The 22252-nt window shown below is 46.4% G+C and overlaps 1 protein-coding gene across 1 annotated transcript; it reads left to right on the top strand.

Annotated features, from left to right (window-relative positions):
- The first annotated feature begins 2653 nt into the window (after nt 1–2653).
- On the top strand, nt 2654–22201 carry PSMB7 (proteasome 20S subunit beta 7). Its single transcript, XM_048966415.1, has 8 exons — nt 2654–2786; nt 2866–2959; nt 3042–3139; nt 3604–3744; nt 4732–4847; nt 10016–10074; nt 20937–21088; nt 21960–22201. The coding sequence occupies exons 1-8, from the start codon at nt 2725–2727 to the stop codon at nt 22069–22071; spliced, it is 834 nt and encodes a 277-aa protein (XP_048822372.1). The 5' UTR covers nt 2654–2724; the 3' UTR covers nt 22072–22201.
- Nucleotides 22202–22252: the final 51 nt, after the last annotated feature.

Here is a 22252-nt window from a genome sequence, read left to right as displayed (position 1 = left end):
TGGTAAAGTTTTAGTCTATCTCGTTACAATCTGTCAGAGTTGTATTTAAATTCCTCTGACAGATTCTTGGCCTGTGCATTGTTAACAGATCGTGGTTGAGGCAAGATGTTGGAAATTAGAGTGATTTTGAGCAGGAGAGACACATGGTACAGTTATTCTCCAGTTCAGTGATTATCTCTACCTGGCTCCACTCCTAACACAAGTTCACCTTGGGACATGACAGTCACTGCTGGCTCTCTGGGGAACTCATGAATGTATTTGCTGGGATACGTGTGAGATGGCCATGGTGAGGATTTGAGCCCAACAGCACTGTGTGTTTTCTTCTGGACAATATGCATTGCCTCTGACCACAGCCACGCACAGAGTTGGGTGGTGCAGGGACCTGGTACAGCCTCCCATCAGTTCTGCAGGCATTGGGCATGAGGGAATCAGACGTTCTATTGCCTGCAGGTCTCTGGAGGACTGTAGGAAACTCAAGCAAATTATACAGTGAAGGGCATCAAACCAGAAACAAAGTTTGCAAGACAACAATTACAAAAAAGCCTGTGTAAGGTGCTCAGAAAATATTCTTAAGACTATCAGTTTTACCTACATACTGTGGTACCAGAAACAGGTACTGTGCCAGGATGAAAGGAAGAACCAAGTGTTTATCTGAACCTCTGCCAGTGTTAACCAGCAATAGAAGGAGCTCATGGTGCACCAAGACAGCTTTGAATGAGGGAAGAGCCCTACCTGCACATCTGCAGGAGAACCAGCCACATACCTGAGAGGATAGGAAAGACACTGCATTACTAGAAGGTAAAACAATAATTGTAGGACATCTGCTTGGTTGTCAAGGACCAAGAGGGAAATAAAGCTGTTGTCCCCTCTAGCTAAAACCTGCTGTTTCTTTTTCCCCAGACTCTCAACCACCAACTGCTCCATAGTTTGTATGCCAATCCAATTTTGATGCCTGTAATTCACCCCAGAGACTATTTATTTTAACTTTATCAAGTGAAGAGAAAAACAACTGTGTTAGAATTAAAAAAAGAGCATCTGGCAGCAGGACATTCCTTCTCTCAGACAGCTTCCCAACCAAACTGGTGTACCGATGTACAGAAAAATGGGAATTAAGTTACCCAAGGGTTGAGAGAAGGGGGAGAAGAAAGTGCAGACTGCAGGTTCTTTGTGTGCTCATCTTCAAGGTGGTCTTCTGCAGTCTGTAGAAATCAATGCTTTCAATATACAGCAAACCACCTCAAACCAGGCAGCCAAACCTGATCTGTGGCCTGCACCACACGGAGGCAATGAATCCATGTGTGGAACACCGTCTGATTTAGCCTGCGCCAAAAGAATCCTCCTCGAAACACTGGAGGGAAAAGCAGACACTATACAATAGCTTTGCCCACCCACCCCTTCATCTGAACGGTACACGGATGGGCACGTTCATTGTTAAATAATTCGGAAGGATGCTGCAGACGTGCAGTTTTAATCTGGAGACATGGGGCTCTACTCTCTTTTTAGGCCATCTGCTAACTGGGTCCCATCCAGAGGAGCCTACAAGATGTCTGATCCACTTCAGATGCAAGAATTGCTGCTCCTTCTGGGTGGGCACACCTGCTCCTCTCAGCGGTGCCTTGTACCCTGGATGCTGTGCCTTGAGGATGAGGCACCTTAAGAAGGAAGACATTTGGTAAAGTGCACAGGGAAAGTTTCCTTTAGGCAAGAAGCCAACACACTACATCAATTCTTATGGTGTTCCACAGGGAGAGACGGCTTCACTTAACGGTTTTAATTTCAAGTACGCATACTTCTAGAGTGCATGTGAGATATGTGCCAAGCTTTTGAGAAATTTCACTGTGTGTCTGCACTGCTTTCAAATGGGTCCTTTCCTGGGGAGCTGCCACAGGTTCTTGTCTGTGGACATGGTGGGCCGTTCCATTTCCTGGGTCAGCTGGAGGAACAGAAAAGCGAAGGTGGAGGTTTAGAGTAGCGTGCTCAGAAGACACTGAAATAACATCACTGACCTCCACGCGCAGCAGGGCTGTGCCAGCGGTAGGAACCGCATTTCTCATTTCTCTCTCACCATACAATTACGTTAACAGCTCAGCAATTTTAGGTAGGTTTGCAGTTTCTCTTATAATTGTAGATTCTTCAGACGATCTAAGTAGAAAAGTTTGGATTTCCCCCCCTTTTTGTCCTTTATTTGCTCTTTCATTTTCTTTGAAAGCCTCAACCGCGGTGCGCAGTGCCGGACGCGGAGCGGTAGCCGAACACAGCGCGTTACGCACAGCCGGTGGAGGAGCCGCGGTGCGGGGCCGTCCGGGCCGGCGTTCTGCTGCCCTGCAGACGTTCAGGGCGCTCCGGACGCTCACCGGCCCGGCCTGCTGTCGGACCCGGCGGTCTCCGCAGGTCCCTTCCAACCCAGCAGCGCCGCGTCCCCGCGCCCCGTGCTTTTCGCAGACACAAATCGAAGCGCTTTATTGCGGCACACCGGGCTCGCCCACAGCCCCTGAGCCCGAACCGGGGAGAGCCGCGTCCGCGTCCCAGGGCCGGGCACCGCGCGGAGCCTCGCAGGGCGCAGCCGACAAGGCACAAGGCACACAGACGACAAGGCGCACAGCCACCACCGCCATTTCGCGGCGCTACGCCCCACCCCAATCCAGGCCGCAGTCCCGGCTCCGCTGCGCGCGCACGCGGCCGCCCCGGAAGTGCTCAGTGCGGCCGTGACGGAGCAACGCGGCGATGGCGGCGGTGTCGGTGCTGCGGGCCCCGAGCGGCGGATTCAGCTTCGACAACTGCGCTCGGTGAGGCTCAGGGCGGGCGGGGTGCGGGGCTGGCGCGGGCGCGGGGCTCGCACAGACCGCGGGGCTCCTTGCGTTACAGGAACTCGCTCCTGGAGGCCGAGCTCGGGCAGGAGGGGCGGCGGCTGCCCGCGGCCCGCAAGACGGGCACCACCATCGCGGGAGTCGTCTTCAAGGTGAGCGGCCGCGTGCGCCGAGGCGGCGGGGCGGGGGCCGGGGGGGCGCGGGGCTGGGCTGAGGCCTCGTTGTGTCTCGCAGGATGGCGTGGTCCTGGGGGCCGACACGAGGGCGACCGAAGGGATGGTCGTCGCTGACAAGAACTGCTCGAAAATACACTACATCTCTTCCAACATCTAGTGAGTATCGCAGGCGGCTCTGCTGTGGCGGCGTTGGGAACGGATGGGATTTTTAGCTGTGTGCTTTGCCGCAGCGCAGACCGGGGCGTGCTCTAAAACGTTAACTGGCGTTTATCAGAATGGGCTGCTCGTTGTTTGCCGTTTCGTTTGCTTTTTGCTTTGCGCTCTGCAAGCGTTGGCTGGCTGGGATGTTGATTTCCTCAGGTTTGCGGTGAGGGAAAGGAGTGCTGGGGCTGCGTGCAGCAGTAAGGCGGCTGTGGTTCGGAAACTGCAAATGGCGCCTTGGGGCAGCAGAGGGGAAAAACAGCAGTTATGGGCGTTGAATGGGCTGGGATAACTCGGGGAGAAAACGTAGAAAAGAAGCTTGAACGTGTTGAATAAAGCAGCCGAGCGCCAGTTTGGCCACGTTTGGTTATTTGCTTCTCTTCCCCCGCTCACCGAGTGCAACCTGTAATGACTTTCAGCTGTTGCGGTGCGGGCACAGCTGCAGACACTGAGATGACGACTCAGCTGATTGCTTCCAATCTGGAGCTCCATGCGCTGTCTACAGGACGACTTCCACGTGTGGTCACAGCTAATCGAATGCTGAAGCAAATGCTTTTCAGGTGACTGAATGCTTTCTTATTTATTAGCTACGCTGTTAAGGCTACCAGCCGTGACTTGTTCTTGTGGTGGGATGTCTGTGTAAGATCCATAGCGAGACTTCAGGAAAGATTTAAGAGTTGTTCTTTCCTTCGTAGCTGTTTGAACCGAGATGAAGGAAACAAAGCCTGCAGTATTTAGAGAGCCTATGCTGCAGCTGTACAGCATAGATTAATATTATTGGAAGGTTTGCTGTTGTTGTCTTGAGGAAAAACTGTCTGCTTGTTGGGTTGATTGCGAGCTGTTGTACTATGGCAATTGCAATTCCTATCAGCAATGTGACTTAAAACACGCCATTAAATTGAGGGCACATTCTCCAAACCTTTAAGTGTTTCAGTATTGTTTTTAATACCGTTTTTCATAGAAGTAAAAAATACTATTGGTAGAAAGAAAGAATGAAGTGTGTGTACTTGGAGGTTGTGCAAGCTATGGGAGAGTCTCCAGGAAAATAAAATAAAGCCTAAAACCAAATAAAACTCCAAAAAAGCTAAGTTCAGTAGATAGATTCTAATAATTCATCTTAGTTGTTTGATGCTGTATTGCTGGGCAGCTTGCCTTAAGTGTGTCACAAGACACAGTGAGCTGAAAAGTTACAGCAGCCAAGATCTCATGGGGGAACGAGCATGTTTTCTTCAAAGTCCCTAATTGTAGACTTAATCACAGATACAGGAATTTCCTGTAGTGTTATAAAACAGAATTATCTCCTGGTTAGCACAAACATAACAGCCAGTCTCCTTGCTTGTCCACTGCGTGCTTGTTCTGCTTGACAGTGAAATAATCATGTTTTAGTTAATTTCACAGATAGCAAAAGCAGTCTTTGTATTACAGAGCCGTACGTGGTGTAAGCATGGAGAAATTCTCAGATGAGTGCATTGTGGCTTTTAAACAAACAAAAACCCCACTGCTTTATCACACATTCTCTCAGATTCATGTGTAAATGTTGTTCCTAGGTATCAAGGCTACATTGGTGCTGCCTTGGTTTTAGGAGGTGTAGATGTCACTGGGCCTCACCTTTACAGCATATATCCCCATGGATCCACTGACAAATTGCCTTACGTTACCATGGGTAAGTGCTGCTTCCATTGTACTGCAGTGTAAGAGCATTACATCTTCCTGACTTGAGCATTCTACTTTGCTGGCCTGAGGTAACCAGCATTTTAGCTTGCTTCGGGATTAAATATTTCCTTGAACACGTAGTTTTCACTCCTTGCTCAGGAGCAGTGATGGTGGCTTCCTTGGAGCCTGAGAACCAAACCATTCTTTAATCTACATGATTGCCTCGCTCCTTCCTGTCACTCCTTTGTCTTCTTTTGAGGTACTGTTTTCCTCTTCAGCTGGTTTTTCAATTTCTGTGGTCCTCATATTCCAGGGGCAGAGATTGGCTTCACAGGAGGCTTGTTATTCCAGAAGTTCCCATTTGCAACTTAAAAATAATTTTGTCTGTCTTAAGTAAGCGTTGTTGTGCCTCCAGTAGTTTGATGCAAGTGTTGAATCCCTTCACACCTGTGTGGATCCTTTTTTGGTGTTACTGCCAGCAGTTTGGGTTCTGAAAATGAAGAAAAACCAAGGCAAACAACAATTCTTGTGCTTTTGCTACCAATGGTTAGAAAAAGCATGCAAACCAACTTTGTCTATATTTTTATTGGAGCTTTGATATATTGCTTTAATATATTACTCATTCCTCATTACTTCAAGAGAAGGTGTTCTCCTGAAAATGAATTCCTTTGAGATCACTTTCTTAGGATGCTAAAAACTTGGAGAAGGCTTAGAAGAAAGACACTGAGGTTCTGGTGCACACAAGCCAGGTCTGTACGTAGGGTACTTTATTTTATGGGAAAAGTGGAAAACAAAAACCTAAAATGCTTTAAAGCAGAACTTAGAGAAGTGTCTCACAATGTATCTCATAAAGGTTGAGGAGGTTTTGTGTGAGGGCACCAAGTGTGAACCTGTACGTACCTGTAAGTGTAGTACCTGTTTGGAGAGGCTCTGGCCTCTGAACTAACTTGCCTTGCTGGAATTAACAAAGTTATTTTTAACATACAGCCTTTAACAATTAAAGCTTTCCATGTCTTTGGCCTGCACAGCTGTTCAACAGAACGATGCAGTTAGCTGTATGGTAAGGAGAACTGTGGTTGGTTTGCAGAGATTTCTGCAGAGGTAGTGCTAGACCAATAGATGGTGCCATTACCTTAGGAACTGGTGAATTATTTCCTTGGCAAAATCCGTGTAACAGTCACATTATGAGATGCCATTGTTTAGCCTCTAATATAATTATAAAAAAAAAAAGTGTAAATCTCTGATTCTTGTAATTGCCTTATATCCAATGTTGTAGAAAACTGTAAAACCATAATTGACTTTAAGCTGCCAACTGCTAGTAGTTAATTGCCTGAATACAGTCACACAGCTGCCATTATGTACGTGGTTACTTTTGTGCCTATGTTTTAAAAGATTTAAAATGTGATATTTCTGAGCATCCTGCCCATTCCTCCTTCCCTCTCCAAAAAGAAACTGAAATAGAAGAGTAAGCTCAATTAGGTAGGGAGCAGACTTTCCTGGGATTAATTTTACTGCAGCTTTAGCTTTGGTTTGCTGTCAGCTGTGCCAGATCTGCCTGGTGACTGCACGTTCCTTCTGTGCAGGATCCCACACAAAGCCCTTCTCAGCACGATGTCCTTTACCTTTCTGCTCCTGGTACCCTGTGTGTGTTTGAGGGAGAGGAGATTTGCTGATGTGTATCAGTGAAAGATGGTGCTGAGACAGACAATGTATCAAAGATCAGAATAGGAACTGTATTTCTGTTTCATTTAGAGTATGATTTTCACCCCTCCCCCAAATATTCTAAGGGTGCTTTATGAGATCTGTGTGCGTATCTTTGAACAGTTGTTTTCTGGAAACGAATCAGATTTTTCTGTTTTTAACGTGCTCAGATATCTTGCCTGGAATATGTTTGTGGATGGATATAGTGATGTCCTCCCTTGCAAGGCAGATTTAAAAGATACTCAGTGCTTATTCAGGAGTGAAAACATCAAATTAAACTGTTTATGCTGACAAAGGACAAAATTGGATTTCAGCAAACGATGCAAGATTGTCTGATTGCTTGGCTTGTCTGGGAAAGCTTCTGGCCAAGAAGCTTATAATGAAATGCATGCATAAAATTAAAGTAGTTGAAGTCTGTAGTTCAGCTTTCGGAAGCAGTAAGTGTGTTCCAGCAGTCTCTGGTGGCAGAAGCCAGTCCCCCGGTGCCAGCAGTGCTCCATATTCATAAATCAGCTCTTCATGCACTAGCAGTGCTGTCCTGCCGAGCAAGCAGCTCCACTGCTGAGCCAAGGCCCCTCGGCCAGGAAGCGGGCTGAAAAATGATCGCGATCGATGGGGCTGTGGAGATCGCCGGGTTCCTACCCAGAGCGAGCGGCGATTGAATAGCAATGAGTGCGGGTGAGTAAGTGCCCTGTCAGGGAGCCCCGGCACTGATGGATGGAAGTGCTAAACACTGCTCTCTGCAGGCTGCGCACATCCTGTGCCGGGGGAGCTGGCAGGTCCTGGCTGATGGGAGCGGGCTGTGCTAAGTGCTGAGCTGCCTGCTGGTGGTTTGCCCACGGGCCCAGTTCTCTGGGAACGCAGTGGTGGCTGCAGACCACAGTGGAGGAGTCAGCTGGCTGTTCTGCAGGTATCGACAGCTACCTGTGCCTGTACATCGCATGTTGAAGTGGCGCGGCTCCTTGTGTAAACACCAGTCGAGGTTTTTAAAGTCACTTCCAGTCAAATACAGGAGGTTTTTGAATGATTCAGTTGTGAACGCTTAGTAAATGGCCCGTGTTTCTTGAGGAAGTAAAGCAAACTCTTATGGTGTCATAAGTCTTCTCATTTGTGCTGATCATTAGACTGAAAAACACTTGTCTCCAAGTAAGCTTTGCCAATTTGTGTAGTTCTTCATGGTTGTCTGTTTAGCAGTCAATGTTTCTAGGTCTTTAGATGTTAGATTAATGCTTCCCAAGTATTCCTCTTCTGGAGGTGTAGCTCACAGAGCGTGTAGGCACAGGACATTCCTTGGAATCAGTGCAGTGCTTCTGCTTGTGTTCCCACAGCCAGGTGGGTCCAGGCTTCCCCAGGTGTTACAGGTGGGTGCGTGGTGTAAGTGTGCTTCAGAGCAGCTCCTGTGGCCACTGTCGAACAGCAGACGTGTTTTGGTGGAGAAGTGTGTGTATCTGTGTTTCTAAAGGGCAGTTGTTACAGCTGGTGCTGGTAACAGAGAATTTCCATTGTGATGTTCAAAATGACAAAAATCTCTTCTTTCAGAAGATGTGGTGCTTCTGCTAGGGCTTTTTTTTTTTTAAGGAAATGCAAAATTGTAAGTCTTTAGTGTTTGTAACTAGTAGAAGAAAAGGATTTTTAGATGTAAATGTTTACTTCTAGATACCATTAATTAAGACTTTTGACAGCTCTCTACAAACCTCTGTTATGGGACTGTCTGCATTTATTTAAAGTTAATAAATGTGGTGGTTATCTCATGTACCACAGCATGAGCTGCTTTCCTTTCCTTTCCCCTTTCCTCCTGGAGCCTGCTGAGCTCTGTCCACTTCTTTGGTGAACTGCTTTTAAAAAGGAGCTGGAGGAATAACTCCAGTCTGTGCCATCTATGGAATAGTTGGAGTGTTCCAATATTGGTTAGTTTATCAGACACTGCAAGTCTTGAGAAATGAAGACCATTCTTTCGTAGCTCAGTGGTTTCAGTGTAGGAATTTGTCAGCCAATATCTGTCAGGTTTTCATTCTGGCAAAATATTTGAGGCTTCATAGTCTCAAGGATGCCTTATCTGAGGGTGCCGTTGTTTCTGTGCTCTGGTTCCAGGGTTTCCCCTTCTGCTTATGGTAGGCCTTCAGTAGGGTGCCTAAGGAGCATGGTCTTAAAATTGAGGTCTGGTCTCAGAACCCTCTTCCCCTTTTGTTAGAGATACTCCTGCATCATTCTGCAAAAGGAGTCGTGTTTGAAGTCCCATGTTTGTTCTGGAACGCACCTCGTTCTGCCCTTGTTGCAGGGATCAGTGCAGCCCTTTTATTTGGCGGTTTGTTCTGTGATATCAGCTGTTTTTATAAGCAGTTCATTTCTGCTATTACCTGCTTAAAAATCCTTTTTATTCCCAGCTTCAGCATTTAGAAAAAGGAGTCACGTATTGCTCCGAGGTGTGAATGAATAGTCATTGCCTGTAATACAAGTACACACTTAGAGCGTCCTACTGCTTTTAGATGTGATGTATTTGGTACTGTAAAGGTAATGATCCTCAACCACAGCAATATTCTGTAACAGGAATATCTGTCATATTCATTGGGATTACCATGTTCATTGATTTGTGTCTGTAAATCTGCTGTTTCTACCCTTTAAATTTGATCTATAATTGGGCCTCCTTAAATGGTTCAGATAAGGTAGTCTGTATTTTCTCAACAGTGTCGCTGTCAGCTTCTCCTTTTTCATTATACATTCAGCAGACTTGATAAAATCAGCAGGACACCTCATTTGAAACTGTTTAATCGCTGCCTTTTTCTTTCACTAAACCATTGAGGTGGTCAAGCGATATACACAAATCATTTTAAATAGAAAATACGGCTTTCTCTGTGACCCAGCTAAACAGATAGCAGTATGCAAAACAAGTTAAAAAGTAATAAATGCCAAAAAATCTTCTAATTGGAGTAAAAAATGGCAGGTAACTTTGTTCGCTCCCCAAAAGTAGCGCTCTGAAATATGGTCAGGGCTGCAGACAGACGAGAGCTCTTCCCGAAGGTTCTGAACAAAGCCGGTCTGCGGTTCCAAACGGCGGCGTGCTGCTTTCTGTGTCACTTTGTGGGTGTAAGAGTGCTGATGGCACGTGCCATTGAGTGCTGTGGGTGCAGCCGGGCTCTGCTGTGGTTCTGTGCCTGCAGTGCTGCTGGACAACAGCAGAACTCTGTTCTCATCTCTGCCATCTGGTCTGCCAGAGCTGAAAGTAAAACGGCACGGAGCGATGGGAGCAGAGCTGGGCAGGAGCCCTGGGGCCGTGCTGGGCTGTGTGTGCTGGGAGCAGCGGAGGTTGGTTGGGCTGCAGCAGGTCGGTGCGCAGGTAGGCTTTGCCTACGTGTGCTGCTTTTGTCAGCTTTTCCTTTAAAACCTGCCAAATAAGTGCAGAGAACCAAACTCCTGTGTCTACATACAGTATCTCAATATGTTATTGCCTAAGTAAATGTCCCAATTGTGTTGCTGCAGGTTCTGGCTCACTGGCAGCTATGGCTGTTTTTGAAGATAAGTACAAACCGGACATGGAGGTAAGAAATGTTATTAAAACAAGTGTTTCTTTCTGAGTAATACTTGGTGTTAAGATTTGAAGAGGTTTGAGGCTATAGAAAAGAAGTTCAGTCTGCTTTAGCACTTTAACGTATTGATGTCAGCTTACTGCAGAGCTGTAAAAAATTTAAGGATGAGGTGGATTTAAAGAAATGAATAATTTCTTTCAGATCTATGTATGGAAAAGCTCGTGTGATTTTAATGTAGATGAAAAACTTCAGGAATTTAACAACCTTAGCATAGTCAGTTTTGCTGTTTTTCTGTTGGCCATCAGTCCATCTCTTTTTATTTTTTATCTTTTTATTTTATGCAATTCTTAATCTTTAAAAAAAAACAACATGACTGCAAACCAACAAAGTGTTGAAGTGGTTTAGGAAAGTCATTGGGTTTTGGGTTGATTGGGTTCTGAACACACAACTAGCAGCTGCTTTCTTACTTTTCCAATCTACCTAAGAACTGGTCAGTGGGAGATTTGCAGGGTTGTGAGTTGTGTTGTTGCTGATGATATGGATCAAACCTGAAAGATGTTCAGGTTGGTTGGGCAGTCTTCCAGTAGCAGAACTGCTGAGCATTCAGTAGTGAGCAGTTGTTTGGTGCTTCCCAGATGTGGCCCTGTGCTGTTTGTCCCATATAGCTGTAGGGGCTCATGCCTACCGAAGTGCAGTAATGTGTCTGTGTTGCCTCAGTGTCTTGGGTAAGATCTGAAGAGACTTCTGGCCTTGAGGATATTTGTAAATGCTGTCCAAAAAATGGTAATCTTTAAGTAGGCACTCAGTATCTTCTGCTGCAGCACTGCAGGAGGTGCCTGACAGAAGGAACCGCTGGGTGTAGATTTCCTGCTCTTTTCCCTTTCTACTGCTGGGAGAATGGCACAGCCTCTTTTCCAGCCTCTTGTGTGACTGTGCACTTGGCACTTGTGTGCTATTCATACTGAAAGCAGGGATACAAATCCTTGGAATCAACAGCTCCAGCATAATAGTCCCCTTTCAGGGACACAAATGTCAGAGAGCTGTGTGATGGAACTGAAAATCTTACCTCATTCTCAGCTAGTTCTCGAGCTTGTATTTTAAGTCATTCTTTGTGTAAGAGCAACCAAAAAAGGCACCAAAAATTGGTAAATTTCCAACTTTTCCTACTTAGAAAGGTCATCCTAATTAAATTGCCTTCATGCACAACCATAAATGGCAACAGATACTGCTGAAACAGGCGTGTAGAAACGCAGCACACCAATTTGAGGCAGATATTGAGATCTCTGAGAGCACCTTAACCCTTCCTTTGTCTTCATCCGACGTTCTTTGTCTGATAACAGGGCAACCATCTGAACATCCACACCAGTGGAGTTTCAGGTGCTCGGGTCCAGCCCTGTTCTTCAGCATCTCTTCGTGTGGTGGCTGCCATCTTAAAATATTCACCTTCTTGTGCCAAATGTATTTTTCCAGTAACGTATCCAAATAGCGTGGTATTTCAGTTGGGATTAAATCTGAAGGACGTTGTGTATTCTGTAGAAAATTTGCTGTGAAATGGCGATGATGAAGTTCAAATTCCTGCAGATTAATTTAATGCAGTGGATGGATATTTTGCTGCCGAGATCAATGCTGCTTTCTTGTGTGCTAATTGTCAGAATATCTTGCTAAGGCTACTGGAGGGGAGTGGTGTGCTGCAAGACCATCACATCACAGAAACATGATTCAAAGGCAAACTGTCCTGCACCCTCTGGTATCGACTTGCAAATTAGCATCTGGAATGTAATTAAACAAGCTTAATGAAAGTAGCAGCTGAATACTACTGGAAAAGACAATCAGCTTTTTTCCCTCTGATATATATTCTGTACTATTGAAGCTGATCACCAAACACATCGTGTGAGCGCAGTTAAAAAAAATTAGCATTTATTTGAAGAATAGGAACTGTTTTTCATTCTGTTATGCTTTTGGCATGCACTGGTGTCCCATGAGAGCCGTGCCACAGCAGATAGTGCACAATATTTATAAATCCGTGACAGGCAATAATAGCAACTTGAAAAATTCTTTTGCTAGAATTTCAAGTTGAGAGCTGCCAAAAGCTGAGAGGATCAAATCTGCAGTGGCAGCTGCTGTGCCCTACAGTTAGAATCATAGACTTTGAAGATTCTCAACTTAAAGAAAAGGGGAAAAAAAAGAAGAAGAAAAAAAAAAGACTGCAGGCTTAGCCAATTTTTGCAGGTTTCTAGAGCCCTGGCTCTCTGCCTTTTGAAGATGAGTTGCTGAAGCTTCTACCACTGCCTGAGGCATGCTAACACCAGCAGGATGTGTTTTTTTCCACAGACTTAGTGTGTCTTCAGATTTAAGCAGCACACGCTTTATCAGTGCCAGCTGTGATGGTCCTTTCCCTGGTTGCAGTGCCGGGAGATGATCTTTACCCAACATCCTTCAGAGAAACTGCTAAGATGGATGGTGACGTACACAAGTGCCACTTCTGCAGTCTGATTTATGGAGGCATGTTTCATTATGAAGCAAGTGCTGGCCTCTAGAGGAACCATTATAGATTGCTGAAGATGTGAACACTTTCAGCCCTGAAGGCCTGTAGATGCTTCAAAAATGTAATGCCAAGCACCTAACTACTGTGGAACAATATTAATCTGTCATGTGGGCAGCTATAGGTCTGCTTTAAAAAACATAAGTGGAAGAACAGCGCTTCTAATAGAGTGGTTTGAGCTCAGATCTTCCGTTGCAGCCAATTTTTCTTTCAGGAGAGTGGCCACATGGTTTTTAAACCTCAGTCAGAATTTGCAAATGCATTCATGCCTTCCGGTGCTGAACAGCAGTGAGGAGATATGGCAACCATCGTGATCCAGGGGAAAACTCGGTCTGCTGTGGTAAATGCTAGAATGCAGGCTTTGTCTACATCGTGGTTGTTGAATTTCTGGGGAAACTGGGGGGCACTGTGTATTTTATCCTGGTATTTGACTTTTTTGGGAAGGAGAAGTTTTTGTCTGTAGAAGAATAGCTCGATGTCATACAGCTCTGTGTCGCCATGGATGAGTCTGTGTGGAGCAGGCTCTGCTGCCTGCCTTGGCTGCGTTTCAGCAAAACAGCCAGGTCAGTAAGAAGGGGATCTAAAAGGAAGAGAGGGAGAAGAAACCATGGAAAATAGAGCAAGGAGGTACACCTTGATGTGATGAGTTCAGGGGCACAGAAGAGGTGGGGAAAATGGACAGAGTTGGAGCCTGGTAGATATTTGTAATGGTAACTAAGGCAGATTGCTGCAAAGATATGAGATGATATTTAGTCATTTAAGATACCATTTTTTTTAGCGTGGCATTAAGAGGTGATGAGTAAAAACCAGAAGCCTCTGGAGGGGCAGGAAGAGATTTCATGGGGTGGTTGTGCTGCTGCAGCTTGGGTGTTGCACTTGTGCTGCCCAAAAAGTGTCCATCTTCTGCAGCCTACCCTCGGAGTGGAGCTGTGCTCCTTCACCTGCTAGCAGATTGGGTTGTTCTGCCTTTGCTAACTTGTTTGGTTTTGACAAACACAGGTTGGAGTGCAGCCTTAGGAGCAGGTCAACTGGCAGATTTGGGTAGCCCTCTGTGGGAGAAGCAGTGAGCGGTCAGAGGTAGCAGCTGTGGCTGTCAGAGTAGGTGTGCTCACAAGGAAATTGTAGGGGGAAAGAGGGCTGGAAGTCCAGTGCTTAGGCCTGGCTCTCCTAGTGCAGCTTTGTTCCTGGCATGGCTGCTGTCATTGAGAGACATGAGGCCAGTGCTGTGTCCCCGTGACAGCTGTGATGTAAAGGATGCCTTCCTCCAGGCTCTGCACCAAAAGCCTGTGTTGTACCAAAGGGAAGGCTGCAGAAATGCCACTTTCACCACGTTGACTACATATCACATATTTATTTTACAGAAATAAGCATCAGACATAGTACAGAATTTTATCAGAATGTGTCATTTTCTTCTGTTTTTGAACAGGTGACACACAAACCATTCTGTTGTATTTCCTACTGCTCCTTGGTAGGGTGGCATTATTTTCATTTATTAACTACTGGCAATAACACTGAGCTATTTTTGGAAACTGTCAGAACTCTCTGATCTCCAACAATAGTTGTCTCATCAGTCTTATTTAGGCTGCATCTGTGTGATTCAAGGCTCAAGAGCAATGACAAGCTGCATATGAATGCTGTATTCATTAGTGATGGTGATCAGAATGCCTGTGTCCCACCACAGGGCTCAGGTGTGCGGGCTGCAGGCTAATCCCACCAGCTGACACCACCAGCTTTAATGACTCTGGAAGGTGACTGCTTGCTGGGAGGTTTGTTGGCTGAACTCGGGCAGCAGACAATAGGGATCAAGCCAGGCTCTGGGAGGTAAGCTGGAGAGCCTGCCTGGGATACTTGAACCTGTATTGGTGTCAAACACGGAGATTAAGGAAATGGGGGGAAAAAAACCTGATTCTGTGAACAAAAATAATTACTTAGATATATAGAGCACATAAATACTGCATATTCCATTAGCAGTGACAGTAATGGAGATGGTTGGCTGCACATCTCCGCTGCCTTGTGCTGACGGAACTCGCTGGGATGGGGTTTGTTGCTGTCCATGTGTACCTGTGTTACTTTCTCCTTGGGAGACCTGGATTTCTGTGCATAAACATCAGGGTTACTGCAGTCAGATGGGAAGCAAAGGCTTTCTGTGCTGTTCTGTTTCATGGGTTAAAATTACTGTACGCTCACTCAGTTTCTGCATGGTGTGTCAGACGTTGGTTCTGTTCTCACTCTCATGGCATTGTGCCTTGTGCTGATTGATTGCTGTTGTAGGACTGTTGGATTTAAAACATTCTGTACCACTTCATAGCTGGGCAGGCTTTGAAATGGCTGAAGTCACTGGAGACGTGTTTTGAGGTGTTCCTTTTGAGTATATCAAAGTACAATTTCTGTGCAGAAGTCAGATGGGATCCATCTGGTACCAGCAGAGCGCCAGAGCATGTACCTCTGCTTCTCCATTTACAGGCACATCTTGCCTTGGTTTAAATGGGGCCTTGCTGCATGACCAAGGGCAGCTGTTGCTTCACCTCTGCAAAGTAATTCTTAAACTTTGTGCACAGTAGTGTAGATAAGCAAGTCAGACACAGGGCTCCATGTTAGGAGATCATTTCAGTGCTGGGGGAGGCTGCAGGACAGGTCATTATTTTGGATGCATTTCTCAGGAGCATTCTACCTTAACTTGCTGGAGTCTGTGCGTCTCCCACAGCTGCAGAGCCGGAGCCCAATGGCTCCAAGTGCTCTGGATGATATTTTGGGTATTGCGGAGCCGCTCGCACAGTGAGGACAGCCTGGAAGGGAGGTGGGGGGTGCTGCCCTGTGCTGGTAGGAGGCTGTGCACGGCCTTGCTGCGCTCGGGGGCGGCTTTGGTGCTGCAGGGCAGGGCAGCGGAGCAGCCCATGGCACAGCCTGCAGCAGCACAGCCTGTGGGATTTACTGCTCCCTTACTGCGGGGCAAATTTGTTTTGTTCTGAGCACCGCCCTCCTGGACACCGGGAGCTTCTCCGGAGTACAAGCGATAGATTAAATGTGTTTTCCTATTAGTTCTCACTTCAGAGTCTGGAAATAGCATTAGAAGAAATCCTGCGGCTGTGAGAAGAGCTGGTGATTTAATTCTGTCCGCAGACGTTGTGCACGTCTCCATGTAAGGAATGAAATATAGGAACCGGTGCTACCAAACAGTAGTTCCCAGTCATATACGTTTTTTGCCTTGGCAGGTAATTTGGCATAAATTGTTAATGTAAATCCAGGTTAGTGGGGAAGACGTTATTTTACTAAAAAAGATAAACTGCTGATTAATTCAGTATAGAACTCAATTACAAATTGAAAGTGTCTCTGCGGGATGCCAGTACCCTAAAGACAGCAGATGTTGAATTGATACTCCAGCATATTTCACACTGGTATGAAATATTAACGTGGTTTATTGTGGTGATGTGCTGTGCAGTGCTGGGGAGGAGGAGCTGCGAGGAGTCGGTGCGTGCAGGCGGCTGTACGATGGAGCAGGAAAAAATGGAGTTACTGAGAATCGTAATGAAGGACTTTGCTTTATTTTATTTGAAAAGTTCTTACAAGAACGTTTAGGAAAACAAACATTTTCTGTGACACATCCCTGCGTTTCTCACAGCAAAGCACATCAGCTGCAGTGCAGGGCAGCCAACCCATCGCTGCTCCTCAGCAGAGCCTGCAGCCGTGCGGCCGCTTCTGGGGCAGCTTCCTGGTCTTTAACAGCTGCTCATAGTCCTGAATGCTCCTATGGATGATATTTGAAGGCACGTCTTTCTTTACAGATTCTGCTTTCCACAGTACCTCAGCCTTACTTTGTGGCTTTCCAGAGAATCGATGAAAGATGGTGGGGAAGGAGTAGGGAGCAGCTGGAAGGACGGGCCGCTTCCAGAGCGTGTTCACTGTTGGAGATGGAGGGAAAGCAAGCTGTTTTGGTTGTCTGCTTGTACAAAACACGTTCATGAAACAAAGTTTGTAGTTCATCTGCTGAGGAGGTGCTGCTTGGCACCTGCTTTATGGGGAAGGTTTGTGAAACCTGCATGGCTGAAGGGACGCAGCCCGTTCCAGCTCAGAACAAATCTGTTCTCGCTCCGTGGGCTCTTTGGGTGTTTCCTTACAAGTGAGAAAGCAAAGTGCTTTTCTTCTCAGTTCTGTTCCCTCTTTGGAGTTAGCACGGATTTTAGCATCGCTTCCAGTTATGTATTGATCTCTACCACAATTCCTCCCTCCAGACAGACTTGCACATCCTCTCACATGCTGCAGCCTGCCGATTACTCTTCCGAACTCTAATTATGCTTCTGTAGGTGCTTATGTCCTTCAAGAGGTATCGCATTCCCAGCCTCCAATTCCTGCCCTCCAATTCCCACCACTTCTCTACAGATTTTTTTATGTGTGTATTTATTTTTAACTATCTCAGTCCTTCCCAAAGCTTCTGATTTCTTCCCTTTCCAGCCTGCCAGCCCAGGGGACTCTTCCTTTAAGTAGGATGAGTGACAGAATTCCAACAAATTTCATTCTGCTGTAAAAGTCAGTTTTTATAATGGCTTTTCTTGCACCCTATGATACTCACTGTGTACTGATATTTCAGATTCTTGATGAGGCTTGGTGCTGGAGAGCAGCACAGCATATTGGATACCCAGAGGATACTGGTGACCTGCAGAAGGCACTCATTTGTTTTTGGTAAAAATTAAAAAAAAAAAAAAAAAAAAAGCTTTCTACAGTTTTAAATCTGGAAAAGATGTCGTGTTTGACTTGTGAAGTTATAGAAGTGCTGCTGCTGAAGCAGTGCAGCCGTTCCCTTCACTGCTGTAGGCAGTGATTAACTTGTGTCAGAGCTGCTGGCACAGGCTGCAGTAACGTGAGGTAGAAATATCCACATCTGCTGTGGAAAAGTCTGTTCCAGTAGTACTTGAAATCTGGAAATTGCTTAAGTGAGAGGAGAAACTTGATTCAAGTCATATACAAGAGTAATGTGTAAAAGTTCCTTATTGGTGCTGTTTGGGACTTGTGCCGTGGCAGCAGTGGAGAGGCAATCCATCAGTTCTGAGCATCTACAAAATGCAACTCTCCAGATAACAGGTTTAAAGTAAAGATTTAATACAGCCTCTATGTACTATGATGCTGCAGTGACAGTTTAAAACTCATTCTCTAAATCTCAGCAGACTTTATAGCTAGCAGTGGGCCCATATAAAGCTTAATGGCATTACAACACATAAATCATCTTTTAAAGATGCTACCAGTAGCTCCAATATTAAATGCAGACAATTGTCTGTGTTATAAATAATTTATCAAACACCGTTTCAGATTGGCCCTCCACGCTGAGTTATTTATTTTAGCCTTTACTGTGCTATTCCTGAGGCACGCTTTGAAAGATCCATTACTGGTCAGTTTAATGAACTTGGGGTCTGCGTTTCCCCCTCAAGTACTGCGCTGCATCTGTGGTGACCATTACAGGGCTGATCTGGACCTCTTTGCGCCTTTTACAAGTGCTGCCCGTTTGTCATGGAGTGGTAAATGGAGCTGCACATTGGAGTCCTGGGACACATTGTGTGATGCAGTGATGGAGACAAACAGATAGCTCTATAAAGCGCTGCTCGTCACCGCTGGCTGGTGCTGCACTACATCACTCTTGCTGTAATCTCATTTAAGAAGCAGCGTGGACCCGAGAGAATGATATTCCCAGTTAGCTTGGTCTTTGCAGCCGTAAAGTAGGAAGTGCTCCTTTTATATACTCTGAACTTTTAGGGTTTTTTAAGATTAATTATTACAGTGACTCCTTCTGTCCCCGTCCTCAGGACTGTGTCAGCACTTTTGCCAAGAACCCCCTATTTCCAGACTGTAAAGCAGCAGTCTTTGCTGGAACTTTGTATGCAGGATCTCTATCAAGAATTTCTTATTTTATTTTTTTCCTCTCGTGGCTATTCTGGTCATCTTTCTAAATTATGGAAAGGGGAGGAAAAGCAAACAGCTCTGTGGCAGGGTTTTCTATAACTAAAATTACTCCGGGTTCACGAGCTGGGCAGCACTCCATCAGATCAAAGAGCTGAGGTGACATTTTGGGCTGTGCTCCGCAGCGCAGCAGGGCTGCAGTGTGGGGACAGCTGAGCTGTGGCGACTGCGGCTTTGGAACTATTTTGATAGCAGCAGGCTGACAGCACGTTCTAAAAAGGAGAAAAAAATGTGGCGAGATGACACTGCAAGATTTTCACGTTGCTCTAAGAAAAGATTGAATTCAAGGGGGATGAAGCACCCACCAGCCTGCTGTGCTTTTCCTGTGCTGTGCTTTTGCTGTGGTGCTTCTCTTACACTAAGCTCATAGAATGGGACAGAGTAATTTTGGCTCTGCCATCGGTTAATTTTAAAAATGAATTTACAGCCACCTTGCTGCATGGAGCTCTTTGCTGCGTGTGCCTGTGCTGTGGCACCAAAGCACTCTGAGCAGCTCTGCGGCCGCAGGACGGCATTGTGCACAGAGCTGTCCTGCAGGAGCAGCTTCTCCAGCGTGGCTGGTTGCCTCGGCTGGCAGTGCAGTGTGGTGGTGGAGGTTGTTGGTGTTGGAAGAGCAGGGCCGGTAGAAATGGATGCTATTTCTGTAGTTTTGCAGAGAAGCCTCACTGCTGGCCAGTACCTTAATTAAGCTGTCAGAGGAGCACTGCTGCTATTAATGTTCTTGCATAGCAGCCGGTGCAGAATGTGGGTATGTGCTGGCAGTGGTTGGTGCTGAGGCTGAGCTGGGTGCCGCTGCTGGGCGCTCTGTGGCTCGGTGCCCTGACACTGCTGCTCTGTGCACGGAGCTGAGGCCTGAGGCCTTTAACATGAGGCAGACGGAGGAGCTGGGTTGGTCGAGGTGAGGGGGGGCAGCTGCTGTGCTGCTCTGCGCCGAGGGCAGATGATGACTGGGATGGTGGGTTAGGGTTAGGTGGGAGGTGATGGGGTAAAGCTGGGAGCAGAGCTCTGTGCTCGTGGGCTGCATTCAGCCTCCCTGCCACCCACAGCGCACGTCTGCATGTGGCCTGCCAGTGTGTCCCTTATGTGTGCAGGAGAGAAGCTGTGCTGGAGGCAGTGTGCTGTGTTCTGGTGCTCTGGAGCTGCTGAGGGGAGTGGGGCTGCAGCACAGGATGGAGGCACAGCCAGGCCCTGAGCCCCCATCCCCTGGGCTGCTGCTGGGCACTGAGCAGCTGGTGCTCTGATGGGTTGGGCTGCTTTCGTGTGGCTGCACAGCACTTTTGTGGCAGCTGAATAGATGCCATAGGAAGGTGGTTTTGCAGCATTCCCCTGTGCTCGCAGTCATCGCTTATAGTGTAAAATTAAGGGTGCAATAGCGCTGTCAGGCGATTTCAAATACTGCTGCATCTGACCTATGACTTTCAGCAAGTGGCTTTTGAAATGAAAAGCCTTCCTTGGGAGCTGTAGAGGGAGCCAGTGCAGCTGGAACAGCCTGGGCCAGGAAAGAGCTTATGGGGAGCATTAGAACTTGGCTGAGGCCTTCGGGGATAGGAGAGTGACCACAGCTCTTCTGCAACACTGTAACTAAGTTTTGATGGTTCTGAAGTACTTCTCTGTAAAAGACATTAACCTGGATGTGACTGTTTGTCTAACGGGGCGTGCTGTCCTGTTTCAGACTATGTAGACAGCTCCTAAACCCTGAAAACCAAGAATGGTAACCCACCAGAATGCATTTCAGCTGCTGTGTTGCACTTTTACAAGAAAGCAGCTGATACAAACCTGTTAGAATGGGAATCTGGGAGCTTTTGTGTGTGGTTCGGTCAGCACCTGCCTCTAAATTCACTACACTTGTGTTCAGGACTGGAATTAGAACTACTGGCTGCAGTTCAGTCTGGAGCTAGGCTGCCTGCAGCACTGTTACTGTTAAGATGAGCAGAATGTATTGTGCAAACCATGCTATATTCCAAAATCATATAAGTAATTTTAGTACTACAAAGGATCGAGTCGTCCCTACCTGGGGAAGGCAGTAACTGAACGAGTATGGGGCTTTACCATGTGTGCAGCTGTGACAGGGGGCACAACAGGGTACCTGTACATGTGTGCAGAAGCCCTGATGATAAAACCCACACGTTTAATTTCTCCATTAATTGAGACAAAAACCCTGTTTCCTTGACTGTCTTTACTAAAGTGGATGTGTCTGTTGTGAAGGGGGAAAGAGGTGGGTGGTGAGCAGGAGGAAGGCAGCCCACTGCTCAGTATGCTGTTGTTCAGCTCTGTAGTGCTTAGCTCATTTACTGTTGTGAGAGCTCACAGCTTCCACTGTCACATGGACAAACATTTCTGTGAAATGCCAACACTTGTGCAATGACAGCTTTCTTAACTTGTCCAGGAAGAAGAAGCCAAACAGCTTGTGAGGGATGCCATTGCAGCTGGCATATACAATGATCTGGGCTCTGGCAGTAACATAGATATCTGTGTTATAAGCAAGAACAAGTTGGATTTCATCCGTCCGTATGACGTGGCCAACAGAAAAGGCGAAAGGTTGGTATTTCTGAAGCTGTGCATTGTCCAAGGCTGCTCCCAGCAGTTCCTGTTTCCCATAATGCTGAATTTGGGCAGTCAGCAGACGCTACATGGGTGTGCTGAACTTCAGCTAATGAAGAAAATGAAATTAGTGGCTGCAGTTGGCAGGTGAGTAGAGGCTTAGTGGCATCTACAGGTAAGTGAAAGAAATTAATTGCCTGTCAACTCCACTGCGTTGAGAAACTGCCTTTGGAATTTCAGGCAGTTTGAGAGTGAAGTTTCACATCTGGGACTGAGCAGAAGCTTACCGCTCCTGGCTGCCAGGAGAGTGTGTTACACCTTCAGAGCCACATACGGCTTCGCTGTGCCATGCAGTGCTAAGTCAGATGCAGCAACATTTCTGAAATGTGGCTTGGTTGCAGGCTGGCTTTGTGTTTAATGCTGTGTTTGCACAGAAACCCAAAGTTAATACATTAGTAAAATTAATCTAGAGCTGAAAATGCTGGATGTTGTGTTGAGGGACATGGTTTAGTGGGAGCTATTGGGAATAGGCAAACGGTTGCACTGGATGAGCTTTTAGGTCTTTTCCAACCTTGGTGATTCTATGATTCTAAAAGAATTAAATACGCTTTTTCTTTGAGCAAGGAACGACCAGTCCAGTAATGAAATCCAGCTTATTTCTTTAATGATGCGAGTCTTAGAAATACTAGCTAAGCTGAGGCACTTGTTGCCAGCAGTTTAGATTTTGCAGCAACCACCGTGCCTCACTCACTTTAGACTACTGCAAGAAACTTCCATACCGTGACCAGCTAATCAGTTCTGGCCTTTCAAATGAGTTTTCCTAGGCATTACCATCTCCCAGATTAACCCTCCTGCTTTCATTTACCAGGTATGGCAGATACAAGTGTGAGAGAGGAACTACTGCTGTTCTCACAGAGAACGTAGCACACCTGGAAATTGAGGTGGTGGATGAAACTGTACAAACCATGGATACTTCCTGAGCATCACATGCAGCTGCTGTGTCACTGAGGACACACACGAGGTGTGTTTCACTTTTGGAAGCCTTCCTGCCCGGAGAGAAACATGCGACCCACACAGAATAAATAAAGAGGGGTCTGACCATTCTCTTCATCAGTGTTTCATGGGGTGCTCATTTCTTTTACTGCTTTTCTATTCTTAGCT

This window comes from Lagopus muta, chromosome 19, assembly GCF_023343835.1.
Source record: "Lagopus muta isolate bLagMut1 chromosome 19, bLagMut1 primary, whole genome shotgun sequence".
Lineage (NCBI taxonomy): Eukaryota > Metazoa > Chordata > Aves > Galliformes > Phasianidae > Lagopus > Lagopus muta.
This window is presented reverse-complemented; position numbering and strand designations above follow the sequence as displayed.